We start from the raw sequence: 26,666 nt of genomic DNA on the forward strand, positions 1-26,666 counted from the left end.
AAAATATTAAAGAATTTACAGTTAACAGTCCTTAAAATACAAAATTTCTAAATTTAGTAAAAGTTGATGACATTCTACAATCATAGTTAAAGCAATAAAATTGCAATGAAAGCACCCTAGGGGGAATAAATTATAGTGTTCCTTGCAGTTCTGATAACCTTGAGTAAAAAGTAGAGTCATCATTTTTCACTGTAATTAGGTTGAATCCTTAAATGTCTACTTCTCCAAAAGGTCCAGAACGACACTTGACAGAAGACAACTCAAGCATCTGAGGCCTGGGAATCACAATTGGAAAACCAGTGGAAGCCCTTCCATCAACCCCAGAACCTCCCTGTGCTACTGGGGCATTCTAGGACCACAAGATATTTAAGAGGGACCTCCTTAATCCAAACCGCTCATCCAAGTTTCAGTTAAACTTGGACTACTTCTACAATTCAAAGCACAATGATTTGATCAAAAAAGGTAATTTATCAATCTCCTAAACATTCCATTTTGTTTTGGGTAGGGAGCAAAACAGCTTTCAAAATCCTATGGCAAGGTTCCGTCTCTGCACATCTCTGCGCTGGCTCTATCCTCAGACCCCATACTGTCTCAAGGTGATTGCTATAGCAACAGCCCCTTCTTGCTCTCAGGTGCACACCTTACAGGTAAGAGACCTCACTCAATACACGTGCAGCTGTTGCGGTCAAAGTTGCTCAATCATGTCCAACTCTTTGCAACCCCATGGATTCTCTAGGCCAGGAGACTGGAGAGGGTAGCCTTTCCTTTCTCCAGGAGATCTTCCCAACCCAGGGATCAAACCCAGGTCTTCCACATTGCAGGTAGATTCTTTACCAGCTGAGCCACAAGGGAAGCCCAAGAATACTGGAGTGAGTAGCTTATCCCTTCTCCAGTGGATCTTCCCAACCCAGGAGTCAAACCAGGGTCTCCTGCATTGCAGGCTGATTCTTGACAACATGGAACCTTAGGAAAAGTCTCAAATCCCTGGACAGAAAGACTATAAGGCTCCAACAAAAAAAAAAAAAAGACTGTAAGGCTCTAACTAGCCAAACCTGAGTAACACTTTATCTAGGGAGCCAGAAGTGAAGTCAGCTCCATAGGTTCATGGACAAAGCAGAGATAAAAGCTGGAACCTCAAAAACAAACAAAAAAGCTCAAGGCTATTAGGAAGTAAAGTAAGTAGGAAGCAGGGTAAATTGGTAGGAGATGCCAAAATATGTCCAATACAATAACTACCTACTCCAAAGAAAGGCCAATATCAAGCTATATTCATGAAAGTTGAGAGCTTATCAAGCTATAATAAATCTAGAAAATAATGTACAAATCGAATTCACTTTCAGGAAACTCATGTAAAGCCAGAGACAAATAACAAAAAAACTTTGTGAAGTACAAAATTCATTCAATTCCTGTTACCCCAAGTATCTATAAAAATAGACAAATCTTATGAGTATTTAACAGTTGTTAGAAAATCCCATTATACACTAAAATGACCTAAAATCCCCAAAGCAGAAATTTGGTAACTGAAAACCCCAGAGTGAAATGAACTTAAACCTTATGAACAAGCCCAGTGATGGAAGATGAGTCAGTAAACAATTATTACATTCAGTAAAATAAAACATTAAAATCACAGCATTAAAAAAAGAGGATACTGGAATTTCCTAGTGGTAAGTTCCTGCCAGGTGGATAAGAATTCACCTACCAATACAGGGGACATGGGTTCAATCCCTGGTCTGAGATGATTTCACAAGGCACAGTGCAACTAAGCCTGTACACCACAACCACTGAAGCCCACGTGCCTAGAACCTGTGCTATGCAATAAGAGACGACACTGCAATGAGAAGCCCGCACACCACAACAGAGCCCTCTCACTACAACTAGAAAAAGCCTGCACGCAGCAAAGACTCAGCACAACCAAAACATTAAAAAAAAAAAAAGATATCAATGCAACTTGCCACATTTTATATTAAAAATGGTCAATAACTCCATTATCTTTATGACTCAGTATGTTTGGCTGCCAGTTCCTACCTGTCCTAGAGATATAGGTTACTAATTTAAATGGGGGAAAAAAAGAAAAAGGACAAAACCAGTGCATAACCTTTACATTGCTTACCAAAACAGGTTATTTCTTAATCTTCTTATGTTACACTCTAGTGTGTATCTTTGCATTTCACATAAAGCCAATGAACTGACCTCTGTATAACTTAGCTATCTACTCTCCAAGTAAGCTCCTAAGTTCTGAAAGTGGTACTTTTCTTAGTTTCTTTCCTTTTTATGATATTCTAAATTTGGGCACATTTTATGTTAAGTAGGTTCTTGGCAAACCTCCTCCTGGTGACTGGTTTACAGATGTGCAGGCACAAGCACATCTTCAAAGAGCCATGGGAAACCAGGATGCCTCTCTAGATATGAACAACTGCCTCTCCAAGTCACACTACAGTGAGAATGAAATAGTATGGATAGCGTTAACTAGGGTCTTTGATGACATCCTGAAGCCACTAAATCAACTTACCTTAAACCCTGCTCAACCTCTGGACCTCTTCTTACGAAAGTTAAAAGATTCCCACACTGTTTAAACCATTTCAACTGGACTTTCTGTTACTCGGCTGAAATCACTCTAACACAAGTGAGATGGCTAATTCTACGTGTAAACTCAGCTACACTATAGTACCCAGATGCTTGCTCATAAACCAGTCTAGATGTTGTTGTGTACAGGTATTTTAGATTTAATTAACTTTTATATCAGTAGACTTTGAGGAGAGACTTCATATGAAGTCTTAAGAGAACAGACTGAGGTCCCTTAAAGAAGAAAGAATTCTGTTCCAGACTGCCTCTGAACTCAAGACTGCAACAACTCCTGCCAGAATTTCCAGCTTGCCAGAAGGCCTTACAAAATGACAGACCTGCTGGCCTCTACAATCATGTGACCCAGTTCCTTAAAATCAATCTTTCTCTCTCTCTCTCTCTATATATATATGTACTAAAGATTTTATTTCTTGAAGCAATAAGCTCAACAGTTTTCCTTACATTTATTACATTTAAAGAACAAAGTTGTTTTAATAGATTTGATATTATTAGTTAACAACAATTAACTGCATATATTCAGAAGGCAAAATTAAAGTAGTTTTCACATAGGTATTATACACTTGTGAGATTACGGCTACAATTAAGATAATGAATATTATCTATCACCCCCACAGGTTTCCCAGTACTCCCAGAATACATTTTTAAAAGAAAAATTGGATTCAACTTAATACCTTCCTTTGTGAACTTTCTCCAGTTCATAATATAGAGGGTAAACAATTTTTCTCACTATCATTTAATTTTTACATAATTTTAAGAGCTATATAGTATTCCACAGTAATAATATGCCCTAGTTCTGTTTAAGAATCCTTCCTTGTCAACTCCTGCAGCTCAATTCCAGAAAAATAAATGACCCAATCAAAAAATGGGCCAAAGAACTAAACAGACATTTCTCCAAAGAAGACATACAGATGGCTAACAAGCACATGAAAAGATGCTCAACATTTCTCATTATTAGAGAAATGCAAAATCAAAACCACAATGAGGTACCATTACACACCAGTCAGGATGGCTGCTATCCAAAAGTCTACAAGCAATAAATGCTGGAGAGGGTGTGGAGAAAAGGGAACCCTCTTACACTGTTGGTGGGAATGCAAACTAGTACAGCCACTATGGACAACAGTGTGGAGATTTCTTAAAAAACTGGAAATAGAACTGCCATATGACCCAGCAATCCCACTTCTGGGCATACACACCGAGGAAACCAGATCTGAAAGAGACACGTGTACCCCAATGTTCATCGCAGCACTGTTTATAATAGCCAGGACATGGAAGCAACCTAGATGCCCATCAGCAGATGAATGGATAAGGAAGCTGTGGTACATATACACCATGGAATATTACTCAGCCATTAAAAAGAATTCATTTAAATCAGTTCTAATGAGATGGATGAAACTGCAGCCCATTATACAGAGTGAAGTAAGCCAGAAAGATAAAGACCAATACAGTATACTAACACATATATATGGGATTTAGAAAGATGGTAACCCTATATGCAAAACAGAAAAAGAGACACAGAAGTACAGAACAGACTTTTGGACTCTGTGGGAGAAGGCGAGGGTGGGATGTTTTGAGAGAACAGCATCGAAACATGTATATTATCTAGGGTGAAACAGATCATCAGCCCAGGTTGGATGCATGAGACAAGTCCTCGGGCCTGGTGCACTGGGAAGACCCAGAGGGAGCGGGTAGAGAGGGAGATGGGAGAGGGGATCGGGATGGGGAATACATGTAAAACCATGGCTGATTCATGTCAATGTATGACAAAACCCACTACAATATTGTAAAGTAATTAGCCTCCAACTAATAAAAATAAATGAAAAAAAAAAAAAGAATCCTTCCTTGTTAGATAACTGTTTCTAACATTTTGCTACTATAAGCAATGCCACAAAGAACAGTTTCACAGCTTAATCTATATAAAGTCATGATTACTTCTTTATATGCTTCTTTTGAAAAAAGTTAATTTATTGGTGACGCTGGGTCTTCCTCACTGTGCACGGGCTTTCTCTAGTTGCACTGAGTGGGGTCTACTCTTCGTTGCGGTGCATGGGCTTCTCGTTGTGGGGGCTTCTCTTGTTGCAGAGCACAGGCTCTAGGCACACGGACTTCAGTAGGTGCAGCACATGGGCTAAAGTAGTTGTGGCTCATAGGTGCTAGAAGTCTGGCTTAGTAGTTGTGGCACAGGGGCCTAGTTGTTCCGAGGCATGTGGAATCCTCGCAGACGAGGGACTGAACCTGGGGCCCCTGCAGGGGCAGGCAGATTCCTATCCACTGTACAACCAGGCAAGTCCCCTTATATGGTTCTAAAAATAGAACAGCTGATTTATAGGACACATTATCTTTTAAGAAATAATTATTATAATATCAACATCAAATATTTACACATCATTTAGTATGTGTCACACACTCTACCACGCCCTTAACTATGCTCTGAAAGTTATACCAATTTTCACTCTCAAGTATTACATAAACATACTCATCTATGATCCTATCAATAAGTTCTTTAAAAATCTCTGCCCTTCCCCAAATGAAGCTCAATGTAATTCCAGTCAAATCTCCATACTGGTAAGTTTTCACATCTCATCTCCACCCAAATGCATAAAAATACATAAGACCTTCTTGTAAGGGGGAAAGGAGAAGAAACCTTTATTTACAGAAATTAAAAGGTAATATAAGGTTGCAATAATTGAAGCAATGTGGTATGGTAGCAGAACATGCAAAAGGGTCAATAAAACAGGAGAGCCCAGAACATAAGGGAACTTGATTAAAGATGGCAGAAGAGAATAAAATAAAACTGATTTAAATATCTAAAAATTTGAAACTAAAACAGAAGTTGAAAAAAACTTCAGAAAAACATTCTCATAATTTTCTAGAAGGCTAGGCATAAGACAAATCACTCTCCCACAAAAAGCCCCAAACTGACAGAATGACCATATATAAAATATAAATTAACAAAGAACATAGAAAAAGTTAAAGGCAAGCAACAGAATGGGAAAAATTAACTAGGATATGTGAAACACATGAAGCATTAACATCTATATTTTAATAAATCTCCCCAGATGGTAAGAAAATGTCAAAGGAACAAGCAATTCACAGAAGAAATGGCAAAAAACATGAAAAACATATTTAACCTCACGAGTAACAAAAAAGTATTATTTCTCTTCTGAGTTGGACAAAAAATGTAAAATCAATAATGAACTGTGACTCATTAAACAAGGCAATCACACAAAATTATAATGAATATGTAAAATGGTATAAGCTTATATGTTAATTTGGCTGTAATTAAACATTAAAAAGCTGTATCATTTAACCTAACAAATCCACTTTTAAGAATGTATCTACAGAAAGACTCAAGAAATATACATAGATTTACATTTAATGGTATTTGATAAAACATTACTAATAGAAGCTAAAAACCAATAACCTCAATGCCTATTTACAGGGGAAAGTCTAATAAAATACATCCAAATTACAAAACTACAGAACAAAAATGGCTGTATGATATAGGAAAAATGTCTATTTCACAGAATATTGACTATGTCAACTTAATGATTAAATAAGGTGTACACTTTTTCACACACACAAAAATGCCTGCAAAGAAACTAAAATGAGGGAGCCACTTGGCATCTCTTTGCTGTGCTGTGCTGTGCTAGCCACTCAATCATGTCCAACTCTGTAACTCCACGGACTGTAGCACACCAGACCCCTCTATCCATGGGATTCTCCAAGTAAGAACACTGTAGTGGGTTGTCATGCCCTCCACCAGGGCATCTTCCCAACCAGGGGATCAAACCCTGGTTTCCCACACATTTCTGATAGATTCTTTACCGTCTGAGCCACCAGGAAAGCCTTTATTGTTGGCCAAATGTCAGAGCATCTATGTCCATGTCTCTATTCTACTCATTTATGTTCTTTTCTTCTACATTTCCAGGGCTTTAATTCACCAGATAAGTTATTTTTTTATAATTCTATGAAGAATTATAAAAATTTAATTTTTATAATTAAATTTACCAGTTTTTGACGGGTAAAAAAAATATCTTGTACTTAAATTACGTTTCCTTTATGTATGTGTGTGCTCAGTGGCTCAGTCATATCTGACTCGTCGACCCCATGGAGTGTTGTCTGCCAAGACTCTGTGTCCATGGGATTTTACAGGGCAAGAATACTGAAGAGAGTTGCCATTTCCTATTCCAGGGGATCTTCCCAACCCAGGGATCAAGTCCACGTCTCCTGCTAAATATTTTTGCTAATATTGACTAGAAATTATTGGGGTTTTGGTCCTGGTTTATGTTGTCTTTAGTAAACCTTTTCTGAGCTATAAAGGAAAACTATGCCTATATGTTAAAAAGAACACTGATGCCACAGATATTTCTTTTAAACATGAGATACACCTCTAAAAATATGACACATGACATAGTACCTTCCAAATTCCAACAAATGACTTTCAACAAAATTCTCCACACAAATGAAAAGAAGAAATCTGAAAGTCTTATGTAGTAATTGCATGATTATCAACTATTATATTAAGTCTCTTCTATAACATTCACTTTAAGAGTGACATACTAGTATGTAGGCTGACACTACAGTAAGCATAAAAAATGGTAAACTACTACAGAGGTGAAAATACTTCACATATCTCATTTAAGCTTCACAATTACTCAAAAAGTATTATCTCCTTGTAACACAGGGGCTCAAGGACACTAAATAATTTGCCCATTATCACACACCTACTAAATGGCAAGAGTAAAACAATCCTTCAGCCTGAGTGCCCCATCCCCTTTTCATCATGAAGCAAAATGGGTTATTTGCTTTCTCAGTGAGGGCTCAAAAACCACAGAGCAATCTAACAGCTGTCTTTTAGTTCACTCCCTTTCCCCACCACAGAATTTAACTGCAGAATTCTTTCAGCTTACTGACAGCCATAGCATTCTATGGCTTCTGCAACTGGCATCTGTCCTACTGCCTGCTACTGAGTTTTTACGCTTTTGACTTCCTTTTGGCTGCCTGGGTTTGATACAACCAAAGAACTCTGGGGCTTGCTTCCCAGGTGGTGCTAGTGGTAAAGAACCCATCTGCCAATGCAGGAGACTTAAGAGACATGGGTTCAACCCCTGGGTCAGGAAGATTCCCTGGAAAAGGAAATGGAAACCCACTCCAGTAATCTTGCCTGGAGAATCTCATGGGCAGAGGAGTCTGGTGAGCTACTGTCCATGGAGTCGCAAAAAGTCAGACACGGCTGAAGTGACTGCGCACAAAAAATTCACTTTTTAACTTCTGGTGAATTAACCAGTCAATCACAGCTGGTCAGATGTGACAAGTTTTTTACTCTTCTTAACAACTTTAATAATTAGAGACTATTTTTAAGCTTTCAGGAAAGTTTCTTTACTTCAACTTCTGGGTCAGCACCATTCCTGATATCTGATCTCCACATGGTCAAGTTTCACTAAAGACTAAAACTAACATATTCATTTCTCCCAAACATCTACCCTCTGTGCTTGGTTAAAAGCAATTATTGTATTATTGATCTATTTCTGCCCTCACAATCAACCAAGCTATGATAACAGCAAACGACTGTGTGGTTACTATGTGCAAATGTCTAGATTTAGCACTTCACAGTTTGTCTCATTTGATACAACAAACCCATGAGTTAGATATTATATCATTTTCCAGGTGAGGAAAACAGAGAGGACATAATAGTGCAAGAAGCACAGATTCCAACTATGCTCTCAACCATTACACATAGTTCCCATTACTATTACCTTATAACATCTGCCTCAAAATAACCTATTTCTTATTCAGCTATTCAGGCAATAATGGCAGGGAAACGGAATCCCCACACCCCTTCCACGTCCACCTACCCCTTACCTACTTTCCTACAGATTCCTTTCAAACAACTGACATTCCTCTTGCCATACATCACCTCCTAATGGGTACCTACACATTCTGATCTATGTACGTTACCTCTAAATTTCAACACATGAGGCTAACTCTTTATTTCCTGTAACTCAAAGAAGGAAGTCATTACTAGTTAAGATTTTGATTTTTTTTTTCCTTTAAAAGCACTATTTGTGTTTTATTGATGTAATAACTAAAAGCACCTTCCTATAACTTTTACTGATCATGCAAAATTCACAATCATGAAAGGTTCATTTAGTTATTCTGGAACAAAAAACAATACAGTATTTGTTTCATAAATATTTTTCTCCTCAATTCAACTCAACAAACACTAAGCAATAACATAAGAAACACACCATGAGCAAGAAAACCAGATCGCAGGATACTTTTCATATAAATCACTAAAAAGATGAACAGTCAAGATGGCCATCATTAAAAAGTTTACAAATAACAAATGCTGGAGAGGGTGTGGAGGAAAGCGAGCCCTTCTCCACTGTTGTTGGGAATGTAAACTGATGCAACCACTATGGAGGAAAGGGCCAGAGGTAGTATCAATCATCAATGGCCAATAAGTTAATAATCAATTTTGGCTATATAACGAAGCCTGCATAAAAACAAAACAACAGCCAACCAAAAAATGGGGGCCTAGGGTTTTCAACAGTTTTCCCCTTTAGGGAAGCAGTATGCTTCCCTGTGTACCATGCCAGACCCTAAGCTTCACAAAGACAGAAACTCCCCCTTTTGGACCCTATGTATCTGTTCATCTGATTGTTGATTCATATCACTTTTAATGTAAAGTTGTAACAAATCTGTAATCCAGTGAATAAATGAATTTCCCTGAATTCTTTGAGCCATTATAGCAAGTTAAATGAGCCCAAGGAGTGGGTTGGGGAAACTTCTGATTTATAGCTGGTTGGTCAGAAGTGCTGGTAACAACCTGGAATTGTGACCAGCATCTGAAGTAGAGTGCAGTTTTGCGGGACTGAGTCCTACACCTTTGGAATCTGCTTCTACCTTCCAGTAGACAGTGTCAGAACTGAGACACCAGCAGGGTGCTTTAAGAACTGACTATTAAAATGGGGAATCCTACATACACACACACACACAAACTGGGTCCAACAACCCTTTCACAAAGGTTACTCAGATTTACCATTGCTCTGCCTTTTTCTTCCCTTTGAGGAATGTGTTCATTTCCTTTAAATTGTTGAAATTATGAATATAAAGCTGTCATAATTCTTGTATCATTTTAACATCTATAGGGTCGGAAGTGATATTCCCACTTTCGAAGAATCACATATTGGTTTTATTGCTTTTTAATCTATTACTATATTTGTTTTCTATTTCACTGATTTCCACTCTTGATTTTCTTGTTTTTATTTACTTGGGAGTTTAATTTGTTCTTTTTCTAGATTCCTGAGATTGCAGTTTAGATCACTGTGATATGGATCATATACAAACAAGATTGGCCATGAGTTGATAATTGGTAAAGGTGGGCCATGGGTACATGGAGTGTTATTTCATTATACTATTTTTAAATTTATGCATAGGTTTGATATTATACATTATACTTTTTAAATAAAACAAATAAACCTTTTTCTGCAAAAATCAATGTTGGAATTTTCGTTAGAGTTGCTCTGGATTTGCGGACTACCTTGGGTAGTATTACTACCTTAAAACTATTAAGTCTTCTAATCCATAAACACAAATATCTGTAATTTATTGGTGCCCTTAACTTCCTGTCTTATAATTTTGAGTGTAAAACATTTTCATCTCCTTTACTAATTTATTCCTCTTAATTCTTTATGATGCTATTGTAAACAGAATTGTTCTCTACATTTTTTAATTCATATTTTTCACTGTTAAGAGTATAGAAATGCAATTGATCTTTGGATGCTGATTTTGTTCCCTGCTACTTTGCTGTATTCATTCACTAATTCTAACTTGGTGTATGTGTGTGTGTGTGTGTGTGTGTGTGTGAAACATTTAGAGTTTTCTACACATAAAACCATGCTGTCTATCAACAGACATAATTTTATTTCTTCTTTTCCTCTTTGGGCATCTATTTCTTTTTCTTGCTCTGACTGGGACTTCTATCACCTGCATCAAAAGCAGGTACAGGTATATCCCATTTTTAGAAAGTTCATTTTACACCACTTTGCTTTTTATAGAAGACCTACATTAGTATCTGTTTTCGCTAACTGAAAGAGGAATTTTGCTATTACCAAAAAAGGTAAAAAGCAAAGACCGCATTCAGTATTGATTTTGCACTGATCCGTTACAGAGGCAGAGTACACTCTGAGCAATGAGAGTGGCACTACCGAGCTCCTTCCTTGGCAACTACACTCACAGTCTTAGCGTCAGGCTGCCCTAACTGCGCTTTACCTCAATTCATTTTTTTATTTTATTAGCAAGACGTGTCCTAAAGTAATTGTTTCTTCCCTTTACACCATTTGGGTTACAGAAGGCTTCACAAGACCACTCCGTTTTCAGACAGCATGGGGAAACTATCGTCTTGTCTCCTATGTGATTTGAGAAAAGCTTTCAGTCTTTCATCACCAAGCATGTGAGCTGTGGAATTTTCAGATATGCTCTTTAATATGTTGACAGTTGCCTTCTATTTCCAGTTTGTTGGCTGTTTTTATTATAAAAGTGCATTAAACGGCCAAATGCTTTTTCTCTTTTTGAGAAATAGAGACTAAGAGACTAATACAAGTGTTTAGTCTCAACTGAGATTATCATGTGATTTTTTTCCCCTTCATTGTAATAATGTAATAATTACATTGATTTTAATACATTGAATCATCTTTGCAATCCAAGAATAAATCTCACTTGATCATAGTGTATAATCCATCCAAAACATTGCTGAATTTAGTTTGTTGAATATTCATCACAAGTATTAGTCTATAGTTTTCTTGTAGTCTTTGCCGCGGTTTGGTAACAGAGTAATGCTAGGCTTAAAGAATGAGTTTGAAGTATTTCTCTTGTTAAATTTTTTGGAAGAGTTTGGAGAGGACTGGTGTTAATTCTTCATTAAATTTTTGAAGAAATCATCAGCAAGACCATCTGGACCTGGGCATTTTTTGTTGAAAATTTTTTTATGTGTTGTGAAATATGAACAAAATCTGTACTTAGTTAATAACACTGTATCACATGTTAATTTCCTGTTTTTTTTTCCCAGCAACATAGTATCTCTTTATATTCTCAGAATTGGATTAGAAGTTTCAAGCCTCATTGAAACTTTTTATTTAAAGATAACTAACATAATAAACTTCCTAGGTTTTTAGCAGTAATACTAAATGACCAAATCCATGGAATTATATCAAAGTTTTGAGTGAACAGAAATCTGGCAAACTATTCATACTAACTCAAACAAGTGGTATCAAAATATCATAAACATTTTGGCTAGGCAAAAATTCCTCAGTTTTCTGAAACAGATATATTATACTACTATTTATATACATATATATTTATGCAAAATCTTTTCTACTTTCTTGATAAAAGGTTGAGAAAGAACATTAAAAAAAAAAGAGACGGAGAACCTGGAAAACAAAAACTAAATGAAACAGGAACACCGAATATGAAATAGAAAAAGTGAAACAAACTAGATAAAAGTAAAGTCATACAGTCCAATTCTTTTTAAACATGACTGCTCATTAGAAACACATCTGGAATCTTGGAGAAAAAAGCAATACTTGGGCATTTGTATTTTTCAAAATTATCCAAGATAATCCTGATATGCATCTGGATTTTAAAAAGTAATTACAGGTTTTTCTATTAAATGCTAGTTTTAGTGATAAAGAATTCAATGATTTTCTATTGACCAATCATAACACAATGGTACTAAGCGAATAGTTACATAATCAAAATAAGAAAAGATTTTATCAATTTTCACAATCAATGGCCAGGCAAAAACCAAAAGATAATTATAATTGCAAGCCATAATGGAAACATGACTAACCTAACAATAGAAAATAATTACATACAATTTAAGGGGTTAAGTAGAGTGATGTGGTAAGTGGAAGTGCATACATGCACATTTTCATCCACACAGCCAATCTATGTCTTTTGATTGGTACACCGAATCCATTTACATTTAAGATAATGATCAATATCTATCATCCTATTACCATTTTCTTAATTGTTGTGGGGTTATTTTCTGTAGGTCTTCTCCTTCTCTTGTGTTTCCTGGCTAGAGGAGTTCCTTTAGCATTTGTTGTATATAGCTGGTTTGGTAGTGTTGAATTCTCCTAACTTTTGCTTGTCTGGAAAGCTTTTGATTTCTCCATCAAATCTGAACTAGAGCCTTGCTAGGTAGAGTATTCTTGTTGTAGATTCTTCCCTTTCATCACTTTTAATATATCATGCCATTCCCTTCTGGTTTGTCGAGTTTCCAGTGAGAAATCAGTTAACAGTATGGAAGGTCCCTTGTATGCTACTTTTTGTCTTTCCCTTGTTGCTTTTAATATTTTATTTTTGTCTTTAATTTTTGTCAGTTTGATTACTATGTGTGTCGGTGTGCTCCTCCTTGGATTTATCCTGCCTGGGACTCTCGGCACTTTCTGAACTTGATTGTCTATTTCCTTTCCCATGATAGGGTAGTTTTCAGCTATTATCTCTTAAAATATTTTCTTGGGTCCTCTCTCTTCTTCTCCTTCTGGTACCCCAATAATGCGAATGTTGTCCCAGAGGTCTCTTAAGCTATCTTCTTTTTTTTTTTTTTTTTTTTCATTTTTTCTAAATTCTGTTCTGTGGTGGTGATTTCCATCATTCTTCCAGGTTACTTATCTGTTCTTCTGCCTCAGTCATTCAGCTATTGATTCCTTCCAGTGTAACATTCACCTCTGTTTGTTCTTTAGTTCTTCTAGGTCTTTGGTAAACATTTCTTGCATGTTCTCCGTTCTTGATCATCTTCACTATCATTATTCTGAACTCTTTTTCTAGAATGCTGCCTATCTTCATTTAGTTGTTTTTCTGGAGTTTTTACCTTGTTTCTTCATCTGGGACATAACTCTCTGCTTTTTCATCCTGGTTAACTTTCTGTAATGGGGTTTTCGTACTAGCAGTTATGGGAATGTGGTTCTTCTTGCTTCTGTTTAACATGAGATGAGGCTAACAGGCTTGTGTAAGCTTCCTGATAGGAGGGACTGGATGGGAAAAACTGGGTCTTGCTCTGGTGGGCAGAGCTTAGATCAATAAAGCTTTAATCCAATTATCTGCATATGGGTGGGGTTTCCCTCCCTCTCAGTTAGTTGTTTGGCCTGAGGTGACAGCCCTGGGCTCTAAGGTAGGGTTAATGGCAAACTCCAAGAGGAATTACTTCACAGGGCACCTTGCAGGACTGCTGCTTCCAGTGCCCCCATCCCCACAGCAAGCCACTGCTGAACCACACCTCTACAGGAGACCCTCCAACACTAGCAGGTAGGTCTGGTTCAGTCTCCTGAAGGGTCACTGCTCCTTTCCCCTGGGCCTTGGTGTACACAAGATTTTGTCTGTGCCTTCCAAGAGTGGAGTTTGTTTCCCCCGTCCTGTGGAAGACCTATCTGTAATCAAATCCCACTGGTCTTCAAGCTCAGATTCCTTGGGGATTCCCAGTCTCTTTGCTGGATCCCCAGGCTGGGAAGCTTGACATGGAGCTCTGAACCTTCACAACAATGAGAGAAGTTCTTTGGTATTACTGTTCTCCAGTTTGTGGCTTGCTCATCCAGCAGGTATGGGATTTGATTTTATCATTATTGTGTCCCTCCTACCATCTTATTGTAGCTTCTTCTTTGTCTTTGGGCATGGGATATCTTTTCTTGGTGGGTTCCAGTGTCCTCCTGTTGATGGCTGTTCAACCCTTAGCTGTGACTGAACCGGAAGTCTGGAGTTTTTTTGTTTTTTTTAGTACAGATTCATCTCTTTAATAGTTTCATGTCTATTTAGATTTTCTTGATTGGTTGATTCTGTGGTTCTTGGTTGGTTCTGTGGGTCACTGCTCCTTTCATGTGGTTCTTCTTGCTTCTGTTTAACATGAGATGAGGCTAACAGGCTTGTGTAAGCTTCCTGATAGGAGGGACTGGATGGGAAAAACTGGGTCTTGCTCTGGTGGGCAGAGCTTAGATCAATAAAGCTTTAATCCAATTATCTGCATATGGGTGGGGTTTCCCTCCCTCTCAGTTAGTTGTTTGGCCTGAGGTGACAGCCCTGGGCTCTAAGGTAGGGTTAATGGCAAACTCCAAGAGGAATTACTTCACAGGGCACCTTGCAGGACTGCTGCTTCCAGTGCCCCCATCCCCACAGCAAGCCACTGCTGAACCACACCTCTACAGGAGACCCTCCAACACTAGCAGGTAGGTCATGATTCTTGGTTGGTTCTGTGCTTTTATGAATGAGCGTATTTCATCTAAGTTACCCAATATGTTGGTGTAAGTACTTCAATCCTTTTAATGGCAAAGTAATACTCAACTGTATAAATAAAACACACTTTGTTTATCTATTCATCAACTGATTCACATTTGGGTTCTTTACACTTTGGAGCTACTGTGAATTATCCTGCTATGAACATCAGCATACAAGTTTTTGTGTAAACGTGTGTTTTTATTTCTACTGGATATATCCTTAGGAGTAGAAGCTGTTCTGGGTCACATATAATAATTTGAGGAAATTCCAGGATGCTTCTCAAAGTAGTACATTGTACCATTTTACTTTCCACCAATAATGTACGAGTCTTCCAATTTCTCCACATCTCCCCCTACACTTGTTATTACTTATCCTTTTAATTATGGTCAACTGATAGTGTGAATAAGGTGGTATCTCACTGTAGTTTTGGTCAGTATTTCCCTAATGACTATGATGTTGAACATCTCTTCATATGCTTATAGGCTATTTGCATATCTTCTTCAGAGAAATGTCCACCGAAATCCTTTGCATTTAGTTCTAAGAGTTCTTTATATAGTCTAGATACAAGCCTCTTATTAGATATATAGTTTATAAATTTCTCCCATTGTGAGTTGTCTTTTCACTTTTCCAATGGTGTCTACCAAAAAAGTTTTAACTTTTCATCAAGTCCAATAAATTATTTTTTTCCTTTGGTTTCTCCTTTCACTGTCATAACTAAGGTGGCTCTGGCCAATCCAAGGCCATAAAGTTTACTCCTAGATTTTCTTCTAAGAGTTTTATATGGTTTTAGCTCTTATATTTAGGTTCTTGATCCATTTTCAGTTAATTACTGTGTATAATGTGAGAAAGGGGTTCAATTTCATTCTTTTACATGTGGATAGATACCCACTTGACCCAGAACTAATTGCTAAAAAAACTTATTCTTTTCCACAGACTTGTCCTGGTATCCTCATAAAAAAATCAACTGACCATAACTGTGAGGGTCTGTTTCTAGACTCTCAATTGTATTTCACTGACCTCTATGTTTATCTTAAAGTCAGTACCATACAGTCCTGATCATTCTAGTTTTGTAGTAATATTTGAGATCTCTTTGTATGAGCCCTCCAATTTTTTCTAACTTTTTTTTTTTTACTAGTTCACCTTTTGAATTTTCATATGAATCTTATGATCAACATGTCAGTTTCTATAAGGAAGCCAGCTGGGATTCTGAGAGAGACTGAACAGAATCCATACATCAAATTGGGGAGTACTATGAATCTGATCCAACCTCTTGCCATTTATTTAGGTCTTAATATTTTTTCAGTGATATTTTGCAGTTTTCAGGGTACAAAGGCTTACAATTTTTTGGTCAATTTACTCCTAGATATTTTATTCTTTTTAATGCTAATGTAAAGTAAAGTTTTCTTAATTTCACTTTAGACTGTTCACTACTAGTGTAAAGAAAAATAGAGTTCTGTATATTGATCTTCTGCCACCTGCTGACCACACTTATTAGTTCTAACAGATTTTTAGTGGATTACACAGAATTCTCTGTACTGTGTATACATGTGCGCACACACACACACAAACTGATTAGAGTTGGTTTTACTTCCTCCTTTTCAACTGGTTACTTTTTATTTCATTTTTTTACCTAATTGCCCTGGTAATGTTGAATAGAAGTGGCAAGAGCAGACATCCTTATTTTTCACAGATGCCCTTTAACAAGTGGAGGCAGTTCCCTTTTTTTCCTTTTCTGTTTCTATTGCTGTCCTACTTTTCAGAGTGTAAATGGACACAAACTGTCTGGAAAACAACGTGGTAATGTGTCAAGAAATTTCAAAAGTTCAAATCCTTTAACCTAGAAATCCCATTTCTATAATCAAGTTAAGGGAATAATCAGATGTAAATAAGTTTTATACAAAAAGATATATGGACTCACTGACTGCTATAATTATACGTGATTATACAGAATCTTTTATCACTCACTACTTCATTTCTCATCAAACCTATAATTCAGAACTTGTTAGGACTTTTTCTAGCATATAAATTCCTATGTTTGGTTAAAGGTATATGAAAAGCTACAATAACTACTAGAATTTTCCAATATAACACTTCAGTATAGGAAACAGTAGTTGAAATGCCTCAAAGAAATAAAATGTGCAACAATGGAGGAATGAAATATGGTCTATCCAAGTGACACTATGCCAATAAAAAAGCAAGTTATTAATGACAGAAGCAGAACTTCAGTTTGGGAATAAATAATCATATGTATAGAAAGAGAGACATTAGGAAAACTACAGAAAATTTCAACAGTGATAATATCTGGGTCATTTTATACTTTATGTGTTATCTCCCAAATTTAAACCAGTAAACATCACTTTCTTAATCAAGTAAAGAAAATCTAATATTTTTCTTTCTCCTCCTCTGCCTCACTTTAAAAAGTTGCTATTGTTGTTCAGTCCCTAAGTTGTGTCCAACTTTGCAACACCATGGATTGCATGCAGCACTCCACGCTTCCCTGTCCTTCACTACTCCTGGAGTTTGCTCAAACTCATGTCCATTAAGTCGGTGATGCCATCCAACCATCTCATCCTCTGTTGTCCCCTTTTCCTTGTGCCTTCAATCCTTCCCAGCATCAGGGTCTTCTCCAACGAGTCAACCCTTTGCATGAGGTGGCCAAAATATTGGTGCTGTGGTATCAGGCCTTCCAATGAGTATTCAAAGTTGATTTCCTTTATGACTGACTAGTTTGATCTCCTTGCAGTCCAAAGGACTCTCAAAAGTCTTCTCCAGCACCACAGTTCAAAAGCATCAATTCTTCAGCACCCAGCCTTCTTTATGGTCCAACTCACGCGTACACAACTACTGGAAAAACCATAGCTTTGACTACACAGACCTTTGGTCAGCAAACTGTTATCTCCGCTTTTTAATATGCTATTTAGGTTTGTCATTGCTTTTCTTCTAAGTAGCAAGAATCTTTTAATTTCGTGGCTGCAGTCACCATCCATAGTGATTTTTGGAGCCCCAAAAAATAGTCTGTCACAGTTTGCATTTTTTCCACATCTATTTGCCATGAAGATATGGGGCTAGATGCCATGATCTTAGTTTTTTGAATGCTGAGTTTTAAGCCAGCTTGTTCACTCTCCTCTTTCACCTTCATCAAGAGGCTCTTTAGTTCCTCTTCACTTTCTGTCATTAGAGTTGCATCATCTGCGTATCTGAGATTGTTATTTCTCCTGACAATCTTGATTCCAGCTTGAGTTATCCAGCTCGGCATTTCTCATGATTAAAAAAAAAAACGTTACTGATTCTAAATAGTAGTAGTGCTACACAAAAAGAGGATATAAGATCTTAAAACTATGCATCCCTGGTCTAGACACTTTAATTGGAAATTTCACATAAAATATCAGATACAAATAAATTGAACGTCTGAGACAAGCTTTATCTTTTATATGACGAAAATTAATACCACAATACAGGCAGTCCTCCAATGTAGGAGACACAAGAGATACGGATTCAATCTCTGGGATGCAAAGATTGTCTGGAGCAGGAAATAGCAACCCACTCCAGTATGCTTGCCTGGAAAATCCCATGGACAGAGTGGCCTGGTGCACTAAAGTCTATAGGGTCACAAAGTCAAAATACTACTGAGCACATACACAGCAGTATATAAAAAAGTTAAACTTACAAATGACTTTCAATCCTGTGTCAATAACGTGCTGGAGACCACACCATTACAGGAAAATTGTATTTTTAATACGACAGCCAAGTTCATTACTTAAAAGTTTGGAAAAAAGAAGCCATAGTATAGAGTTAGTAGGTGCAGACTCCTTAACAAAGTTTCTCCTGCTTACTAGATAAGATTCCACAGCCTGTATTTAAATTTTTTCACTTCTCTTGAAAAGTCACCACCTACAACTGAAATTTCAGCAATTACAAATTAACAGAGGAAAACTTCTGGGCAGAAATAAGCTTGACATTCATGTATTAGTTTGATCTAGTTCTAGCAACCATTGATCTGTCTGGTTCCCAGAAGCTCAGTTGATTCACAGACCAGGTGTTTTTCTTTCCCATGTATATCTCAAGCACTGTTCATTAGAACTTGCTGATTTGATGGAAATATTCTATAGTCAGGAAGATCCGCTGGAGAAGGGATAGGCTATCCACTCCAGTATTCTTGGGCTTCCCTTGTGGCTCAGCTGGTAAATAATCCACCTGCAATGTGGGAGACCTGGGTTCATTCCCTGGGTTGGGAAGATCCCCTGGAGAAGGGAAAGGCTACCCACTCCAATATTCTGGCCTGGAGAATTCTGGCCTGTAAGTCCATGGGGTCACAAAGAGTCGGACACAACTGAGTGACTTTCACTTTCTTTCAATCTATAGAGTCACTATCCAAATTGCAGCCAGTAGTCACGTACGACTATAGAGCACTTGAAATGTCGCTAATGCAACCAAGGAACTCAACTTTTAATTTTATTTAACTTTAATTAGTTTAAATTCAAATAACCACATTGCCTAATGGATCCTGTACTGGTCAGCCCAAGTCTTGAGCTGGTACAGTTTGTGGAATGAAAAAATGACCAAATCAATCAATAATCAATGATTCTTTCACCACAAACCCGATGAACTATCAGCATGTGTGTGTGCTCGGTCACTTCAGTGATGTCCGACTCCTTGTGATCCTATGGACTGTAACCCACCAGGCTCCTCTGTCCATAGAGATTATGATCCACACAGTCAAAGGTTTTAGTGTAGTCAATGACGTAGAAAGAGATGTTTTTCTGGAACTCTCTTGTTTTCCCTATGATCCAAAGGATATTGGCAATTTGATCTCTGATTCCTCTGCCTTTTCTAAATCTAGCTTGTAAATATGTAAGTTCTCCGTTCACATACGATTAAAGCCTAGCTTGAAGGATTTTGAGCGTTACCTAGTAATACGTGAAATGAGTGCAACTGCACAGTCGGCAGTTTGAATGTTCTTTGGCATTACCCTTCTTTGGTACTGAAATGACAACTCATCTTTCCAGTCCTGTGGCCATTGCTGAATCTTCCAAATTTGCTGGCGTATTGAGTGCAGCACTTTGACAGTATCATCTTTTAGGATTTGAAATAGCTCAGCTGGAATTCCACCACCTCCACTAGCTTTGTTCATTGTAATGCTTCCTAAGGCCCACTTGACTTCATACTCCAGGTGACATTTTGCCATAAGCATTACTAAACTGTTTTCTCGATCTTTAGGAAAATTCCAAAATAAAAAAGTACTCAATTCTCTCATTAAACAAATGCTAGTATTAAAAGTAATATAGCTAACAATTTATACAAAGTAATTTTAATATTGGTTTGGTTATCCAGGATATTATATTAATTTTAAATACGAAAATACTATTTTGCTATATTGATACCATTATTTCAGTCTTTGTTTTTAACCTGAATAATAAATATTTACATTTTGATATGGAGAGCAAATCTTGGGTTTCCCTTTGGTGGCTCAGATGGTAAAGAATCTGCCTACAATGTGGGAGACCTAGGTTCGATCCCTGGGTTGGGAAGATCTCCGGGAGGAAGGCATGGCAACCCAATCCAGTGTTCTTGCCTGGAGAATCTCCATGGACAGAGTAGCCTGGCGGGCTACAGTCCATGGGGTCTCAGAGAGTCAGACACAACTGAACAACCAAGCACAGCACATGGAGATGAATAACTGAGGTTTTTATTTTACACTTCATGTAACTGTAAAACAAAAAGTTTCCTCTACTCAGAGAATTATAAACTGCATTAAAAATTTTAATTGAACATTATTAAATTCATTCAGAAAATATTCTGTAAATTCATAATCCTCAGTTGAAAGAAGGAAATAACAAAGCAAAGCTTCTGCTGCAAAATAATTCATAGCTTAATTGACTTTATGAACAGGAAGTATGCACACAAGAGTACTAAAATAAAAACAAATAATTGCATCCCACCACAGAAACTAAAGGTCTAGAGGTACAGGAAATGTTTTCTTATACCTCACATTAAAAATAAAAAGACTATAAAAGACAAAAAGGTCAAAGATTCCCTCAAAGATAATTAAAAAGAAATGGAATTGCTTAAAGATGAAAAAAGAATTAGGAAAAAAATTCAGAATTAGTTAAGTCTCTCCTGCATTCCCTCAGTTAATTCAGAAAAAGCTCCTTCAGCCTCTTTGTGATCCTGCACAAAAATATACCCACAATGAAACCACTTAATGTTGTTTTCTTAAGGACACTGTGGTGGAAAAAGGGAAGACCAGCCACGTAGTTCAGTCGCTCAGCTGTGCCTGACATTTTGCAACCCAATGGATTGTAGCACACCAGGCTTCTCTGTCCATCACCAACTCCTAGAGCCTGCTCAAACTCATGTCCACTGAGTCGGTGATGCCATCCAACCATCTTATCTTCTGTCGTCCCCTTCTCCTCCCACCTTCAATCTTTCCCAGCATCAGGGTCTCTGCTAATGAGTCAGCTCTTTGCATCAGGTGGCCAAAGCACTGGAGCTTCAGTTTCAACATCGGTCCTTCCAAAGAATATCAGGCCTGATTTTCTTTAGGATGGACTGGTTGCATCTCCCTGCAGTCCAAAGGACTCTCAAGAGTCTTTAACATCACAATTTAAAAGTATCAATTCTTCGGCACTCAGCTTTCTTTATTGTCCAACTCTCAACATCCATACATGACTACTGGAAAAACCATAGCTTTGACTAGATGAACCTTTGTCTGCAAAGTAACATCTCTGCTTTTAAATACACTGTCTAGGCTGGTCACAGCTTTTCTTCCAAGGAACCAGCATCTTTTAATTTCATGGCTGCAGTCACCATCTGCAGTGATTTTGGAGCCCAAGAAAACAGTCTGTCACTGTTTCCATTGTTTCCCCAAGTATCTGCCATGAAGTGATGGGACTGGATGTCAGGATCTTCGTATTTTTGAATGTTGAGTTTTAAGCCAGCTTGTTCACATTCCCCTTTCATTTTCATCAAGAGGTGCTTCAGCTACCCTTTGCTTTCTATCATAAGATAAGGTAAGGCCTCACTAAACAACACTCAGGTAGAGACCTAGAGAATGAGAAACTAGCCTTCAAACTGTGTGTGTGTATGTGGGTGCGCACGCATGCACACGCACATGTGAGCAAATGTGTTTGTGTTGGGGTTGGAGAGGTATATTCCAGTGTAAACAAAGGCGCAGGGCAAAGAAGAGCACTGGCCTATCTGACCAAACAAGCAATGTGACTTGACTTTGGTGAGCAATCAGAAAAACTGATTTGGGCTGGGTTTGGGAAAATAAACAAGGATGTGATCCACAGATCAGAAAAAATAGGAAGTCCAGGATATGTTACAGGAAAAGTACTACATTAACTTGGCTATAGTACAAGATTAATAAAAAACAAAATCTGTCAACACCCTCATTCATAAAATCTTAATTCTCACTACACAGTAAGAGAAATATTTCCCTTTAAAGGGTGAAGAAATAACAGGCTCAGAAGGGCTAAAGACCTTATTAAAAAGCTAAGTCTCTAATCTCAGACATTCCAACCGAAGTCTAACAGGTCTCCTTTCTACTACACTGGAAGAAATAATGAAAACTAACATGAAAAAGGCAAACTGGGTTGAAAGTCAGGCTAAGAAATTAGCTTCATTGTGGGGAAAAACACAAATGAAAGTGATGTCAATTAAAAAGATGATTCTCATGATCTCCATAAGAAATACAGAATACTTTCAAACATAGGTTCCTTCATAAGAAATGGTTACTATATATAACATCAATCATTTTTATACTTTGGTCCATAGAAGAATAAGATGGTAGATGTGTATAGCTGTGGATGGGAGAAGGCTAAGAATCATGCTCAATCATGGTTGAGTTCAATGATCAATCTCAATCAAACCTTTGATCATGCTCAATCAAACCTACTTTAACCTATTTTACATCAGATTTAGTTTGAAAACGAATTCTGCTCTGCTTTTTGAAAACCAATATCAGGGCTCCAACCTTGGTTCCAAAATCTTACTCTGAAGATCTAAAACCTATTGGAGGTAGAGCATTTCTTTTACCCATCATATATCCTTATAATAACTACTTTTTAACTACTTCAAAAAGCACACTAATGTCTTTTCAGCTCTTTTTGCTAAAAGTCAACCAAATACTACTATAGTTTATCAAAAAGCAATTTCAGAAATATATATATGCCTGCCATAAAGTTTACTTTTAAGCTGAGGCATTATAACGTTAAAAATGTAAGGTAAATATATTCTAACACTACTACTATAAACTGCTTCTCAATCACTAAAAAATAAAGACTAAAAATTATATATTGAGCCCCCCAAAACAAATATTACTAGTGAATGCTTTACGTGTAATACTGGTAAGTATGCTTTGACGTTTACTTAGGTGACTCGAATACCAGTAAGATAATACATGTAAAATAATTCAACACAGCTATTTGTAAAATAGAGTTTGACAACCAAACTGAAAAATGGCAGAAGACCTAAATAGACATTTCTCCAAAGATGACATATAGGTGGCCAACAGTCACTTGAAAAGATGCTCAACATCACTAATTCCTAGAGAAGAGCAAATCAAAACTACCGTGAGGTACCTACCTCATACCAGTTCATAATGACCACCACTAAAAAGTCTACAAATCACTTGCTAGAGAGGGTGTGGAGAAAAGGGAACCCTCTTGCACTATTGGTGGGAATTTAAGTTGGTACAGCCACTATGGAAAATAGTATGGAGGTTCCTCAGAAAAGTAAAAGAGTTACCCTATGATCCAGCAATCTGATTCCTGGGTATATATCCAGACAAAACTATAATTCAGAAAGATACGTGCACCCCAGTGTTTACAGCAGCCAAGACATGGAAACAACACAAATGTCCACTGACAGATGACTAGAAAAGATGATGTGGTATATACACATACTACACAGACACAGAAGAGAATGAAATACCATTTATAGCAACACAGATGGACCCGGAGATGATCATACTAAGTGAAGTCATACAAAGACAAATATCATATGGTATCATTTACATGTGGAATCTAACATGTGACACAGTAAACTTACCTACAAAACAAAATAGACTCACAGACACAGAAAATAGATTTGTGGTTGCCAAGGAGGAGGGGAGATGGGGGACAGAAAGATTGGGAATTTGGGATTATCAGATGCAAACTATTATAAATATAATGGATAAGCAACAAGGTCCTACTGTATATCACAAGGAACTATAGTCAATATTCTGTTTATCATCACATGAAATTCATATCAGAATATGGAAAACAATGTATTTATATAAATATAAAACTGAATCACTTTGCTATCAGCACAAATTATTACACCACTGTAAATAAACTATAATTCAATAAAATAAATTTTTAGAAAAAAATTTAATAAGTTTGATGTTAAGGCAATGGCTTTACTGTACCTAATAAATACTTAAATAATCAATACCAAAATATATAAATTAGCAACATCATGAATATACAGAGCTGATTATATAAATATGCACACATACCTTTATCCTTCTTAAAGTCCAAAGCATCTTCTTTATCAGTCACTATTTCCTTCATATTGATAATACTCTGGTGGGTAAGCTGCCGGAGAATTTTAATTTCTCGAATTGCTGTAATAGGAAACCCTTCCTTTTCATTATCCAGGCGTACTTTTTTTAAGGCTACCATTTCTCCTATTAGAAAAGTAAATAAAATCAGGTTACCAACTAACAAAACCAAATAATATTTTAAACTTTTATTTTTTCTTTTTGACTGCACCAGGCAGTTCATGGGAATCTTAGTTCCCCAACCAGGGATCGAACCCATGCCCCTGAAGAGAAATCTTGGGAGTCTTAACCACTGGACCACCAGGGAATCCCCCAAATTTTTAATTCATAATTTCAATCCCTACCTCTTGAAATTACAACCCACAAAATATATTTTGGTTTCCAATATACCAAATTATAAACTTATGGTTCAAAAAGTCTCTGGTTAAATAAATTATGGGGTATTTATCAAACTATGGAATATTATATAACTGTTAAAAAGGATACAGTAGGTCCAAATATATTGTTATTTTATGATAAGATGCGTTAAATGAAAAAAGCAAGATAACGAGGGTTGATACATTACACTGCATTTTTTTTTTAAATGAAGAGGAACACTAAATATACACCTAATTTGCTGATACACGTATAAAAATCTCTCTAAACAGATGCAAATTCTCTGGACATTAAACAGATATGAAGATATGCTCATATATATTAACTTGTCCAAAGATGCACAGTTATCTAGTAGTGAAACTGGGATTCAAAATCTGGTTTAGCTGTCTCCAAACTATGTGCTCTTCCCTCAACACTAAATGATTTCATAGTTTACATACAACTGAGTTTTGTAACAGATAATCTAAGTATTGACGTGTTAGTCACTCAGTCATGTCCGACTCTCTGCAACCCCATAGACTGTAGTCCGCCAGGCTCCTCTGTCCATGGGATTCTCCAGGCAAGAACACCGGAGTGGGCAGCCATTTCTTTTGCCAGGGGATCTTCCCAGTAGGGACTGAATCCCAGGTCTCCCGCTAGCAAGTGGATTCTTTACTATCTGAGCTACCAAAGAAGCCAGGTGTGTGTACTGAAACACACACACAGAAATCCTATTTTAAGAGAAAATTCACTATAGTAAGTTTGTTCATTCCACTTCTTTGTAGGAAAAAAGAAGAATTCAGTACTTACAAATTTTCCAAAGGAAGGACATTTTTACTTTTAATCATTAAAACTTAGTTGATTCTTTGTAACAGAACTCTAAAATACAGCATGATTCCTTGCTTTATAATTCAATCTCTTTTGATAATGAGGAATCATCTTTATAAATATGACTTTATTGCTGCAAGCTATAAGTGACTTCAAAGTTTCTATGCCTAAGGTAGTCTCCCTTATACTAAGTGGCCTCAAACATCTATGCTATTTTATGTATTGGTTTGTATCAACAAGGAACTATAAATAATTAAATACTGGCTCTAAGCACTATTTATTAGTAAAATATATGACCTCTAACATACTTTTTCCTCTACTCCAAGGCTTTTTAAAACTTTCTCTCAGGTGACTCATTATAATCTGAAAGACTACACTGCTAAATCTGGCCTCCAAATAAAGGATAATTTCTACAGAAAAAAACTTGGGGGAGGGCGGCAAAATATAGGTGTCACTTAAGTCTTAACAGAACAAAATTTACTAATTAAGGTCAAGGTACTTTCCACCTGATTACCAACAACATAAAATTTTACTGACCGAAAAAATCTAAATCCCCCCATATAAATACTAAAAAAAAATTTTTTAACATATATATGTATATACCTTGTTACCTGAACTCATATCTTAACGTTAATCTATATATAAAATGAAACCAAAAACAAGATGAAACCAGAGCATGATAAATTCAAGTTTAACTTTTTCCGGAAACTTCCTCAAGTTATACACTGGAAGAGAAACATGAATTAAATACATTCCATAGACCCAAAGATTCAAAATACTTGGCATTCTTACCAGTGTCTTTATCCCTGGCCTTGTAAACTTGTCCATAGGTACCTTCTCCAATAATTCCGATGATATCAAATTTATCCACGCAGCGTTTTCCCCAGTCAATATCTTTCTCTTTGATTTCACCATAGCGAGGCCCACATATTCTATCAAATATAGTTCTGAAGTTTTTATATACAATCAAGCAAACTGAATAAACTATTTAATACACAGCATCCACCCTCCACCCACTCTTAAATCTTTTCTTTCCCCTCACCCTTGTATACTTGTGATCATCTAAAACAAGTAACACTGTGAG

At 36.9% G+C, this 26,666-nt stretch overlaps 1 protein-coding gene and 1 long non-coding RNA gene across 5 annotated transcripts in view; one reads left to right on the plus strand and one right to left on the minus strand.

The window, feature by feature from the left end:
* LOC133072418 (uncharacterized) overlaps positions 1-9,539 on the plus strand; it is a 41,118-nt gene extending 31,579 nt beyond the window's left edge. For both annotated transcript variants that reach the window (XR_009696730.1, XR_009696731.1), the window contains exon 3: positions 232-9,539. This is a non-coding gene — a long non-coding RNA (uncharacterized LOC133072418). The remainder of the gene's footprint in view (positions 1-231) is intronic.
* The window catches only part of CDK13 (cyclin dependent kinase 13), a 125,211-nt gene that overhangs the window by 56,594 nt on the left and 41,951 nt on the right, over positions 1-26,666 (minus strand). For all 3 annotated transcript variants that reach the window (XR_009696729.1, XM_061165658.1, XM_061165657.1), the window contains exons 4-5: positions 26,375-26,514; positions 24,356-24,526 (exon numbers count right to left, since the gene is read on the minus strand). Coding sequence is in view for 2 of the 3 variants with exons in the window: in XM_061165658.1 (XP_061021641.1) it covers positions 24,356-24,526; positions 26,375-26,514 (311 nt within the window). In the remaining variant the exon portion in view is untranslated. The remainder of the gene's footprint in view (positions 1-24,355; positions 24,527-26,374; positions 26,515-26,666) is intronic.

This window comes from Dama dama, chromosome 18 (assembly GCF_033118175.1).
Source record: "Dama dama isolate Ldn47 chromosome 18, ASM3311817v1, whole genome shotgun sequence".
Classification (NCBI taxonomy): Eukaryota; Metazoa; Chordata; class Mammalia; order Artiodactyla; family Cervidae; genus Dama; species Dama dama.